This window comes from Peromyscus eremicus, chromosome 14 (genome assembly GCF_949786415.1).
Source record: "Peromyscus eremicus chromosome 14, PerEre_H2_v1, whole genome shotgun sequence".
NCBI lineage: Eukaryota > Metazoa > Chordata > Mammalia > Rodentia > Cricetidae > Peromyscus > Peromyscus eremicus.
In genome coordinates this window covers 4,414,064-4,415,889 of record NC_081430.1, presented here as the reverse complement: position 1 = coordinate 4,415,889, position 1,826 = coordinate 4,414,064, and the positions used below count along the sequence as shown (strand labels likewise).

At 54.3% G+C, this 1,826-nt stretch overlaps 1 protein-coding gene across 1 annotated transcript; it reads right to left on the bottom strand.

The window, feature by feature from the left end:
• Positions 1-794: 794 nt before the first annotated feature.
• On the bottom strand, positions 795-1,301 carry Ferd3l (Fer3 like bHLH transcription factor). The gene has a single exon (XM_059279346.1). The coding sequence runs from the start codon at positions 1,299-1,301 to the stop codon at positions 795-797; it is 507 nt and encodes a 168-aa protein (XP_059135329.1).
• Positions 1,302-1,826: the final 525 nt, after the last annotated feature.

Here is a 1,826-nt window from a genome sequence, read left to right as displayed (position 1 = left end):
AGCGCAAACCCCAAGGCCGCCGAGCGTGGGAAGTGCACCCAGCCCAGGAGGATCCCGCCCCCACTTCTCCCACCCCAAGCAAGAGCGGCAGGAGCAGAGTTTAATTCTGAGCAAACGGCAGCATGGCGATTTTCACTGAATGAGCTGCTTTTAACTCTTGAGACATTCTGCCTTGTGTCAAGGTAGTCGGTTTCGCCTGACCGCAAGATGGGGGTCACAGCACCCGGGGTTGGGGAGGGGGCGATGAGGGGGAGAGAGCGACCCTTCTCAGAGGTTGCATTTGTGAACTGGTCTAGTGACCTTACTCCCTACTTCACTCCCGTCCTCTTTGCCTCCCCCTCCCCCTAACTAGTCAGTTTTCAGAACCCAGGAAGGTCGCTCCGGTCTCGGCTTGAGGTGAGCTCACCTTCACTGGCCACAGTGAAGCCCCTGCTGGAGATGGCGACCGGGCAGCAGCGAATCGTGCGTGAGAAAAAGTTCTACTTTATTATTTCTACTTCTGAAAGGAGCAAGGAGGAGAGATCTCTAGGGAAGCTCAGAAAAGTTCTTTGGAGGAGTAGACCAGTTTCCCGCCCGCTCCAAGCAGAAGCTCTAGCGCCTTGACAGCGGGGACTCCTAACTTTCTCAGATGAACCCTGCGGTTGTGCGTGATTCCCAAAAAATTGGCTGCAGAGCTGCCACGAGTGCGAATTTAACTATCTCAAACCCAGACTCAGAAGGCCAGCAGTCCCTCTGCCCTTCCAACGCTCCCCTCCAAGCAAGGGGGGTGGTCCTCTTCGGCTCTCCCCTCACGCTTAGCCGGCCTCCTTTTTCTCGCTGCTCTGCAGGAGCTCCGTCATGAAGGAAATATAGACAATGGCCAAGCGGAGGGTCTCGATCCTAGACAGCCTCTTCTCATAAGCAAAGGTGGGCACCTTCCTGCGCAGCCGGTCAAAGGCCTCGTTCAGGTTGAACATCCTCTTCCTTTCCCGAATGTTGGCGGCCTGGCGCTGGGCGTAGGTGATGATCCTTTTCCTTTTGGGGCGACCCAGCAAGGACGCTACTCTCTCGCGTCCCTCTCCCTCCTCTTCCTCCTCCTCCCGGTCCTCATAGACCACTTCACCCACCTCTTCCTCCTGGTCTGTTTCCTCAAATTGCGACAGCCTCCTGGGTCTTCTCTCTCTGAACCCCAGTGTCCGGTCCCCAAAAGGGACCCCAGGTGGGAAGTCGCAGAGAAGAGGGTGTCTCGGAGAGGCCAAAGAGAGATCTGCGACAAAGTTCAGCATGGTAGCGTCCAAGCAGCTCTCAGGATAGGTGGCCATCACTCAGTGTCTGTGTCATGGATTTTCGAGCAGGAAGGGTACAGCCGCGGATGAGGCTTCTTACTGGCCTTGACTCTTTCAGCGCATCATCACCAAACGCAGGGAGACATTAGTATTTATAACCAACAGAAAGGATTATTCTCAGGGAGAGGGAAGGCTAGGGCAACGTCCTTTTTCTGGAAGCTGATAGGAGATGACAAGCTTGAGCACTCATGGAAGGCTCAAGGCAACAGGCTTTCAGGCTCTAAGAACGCTTTGCCCCTCCTGCACCACGCAGGGCAGTTCCTTCTTGGCAGCAACCCCCAGTTCTTACCTGCTGTGCTTTTTTGTGTCTGGTCTCATCCCTGTATCCAACCAATGTTCTCCTGGTTCCTTATCCCATATAGGTCTTTAATTTCGGTTTGGAACTTCAAAGCCCAAATCTTTCCACTGCGATGGTTTCTCCTTGGCTTCAGGGTAGGAGTCCTGAATCTTGTCGCCATTTGCCAGTGGATGTGAAACAAGTGCATGCGCTTTTAATGATGT

Bases quoted from the DNA above. Each gene is read 5' to 3' on its own strand.
- Ferd3l (XM_059279346.1), bottom strand. From the start codon at position 1,301: ATGGCCACCTATCCTGAGAGCTGCTTGGACGCTACCATGCTGAACTTT.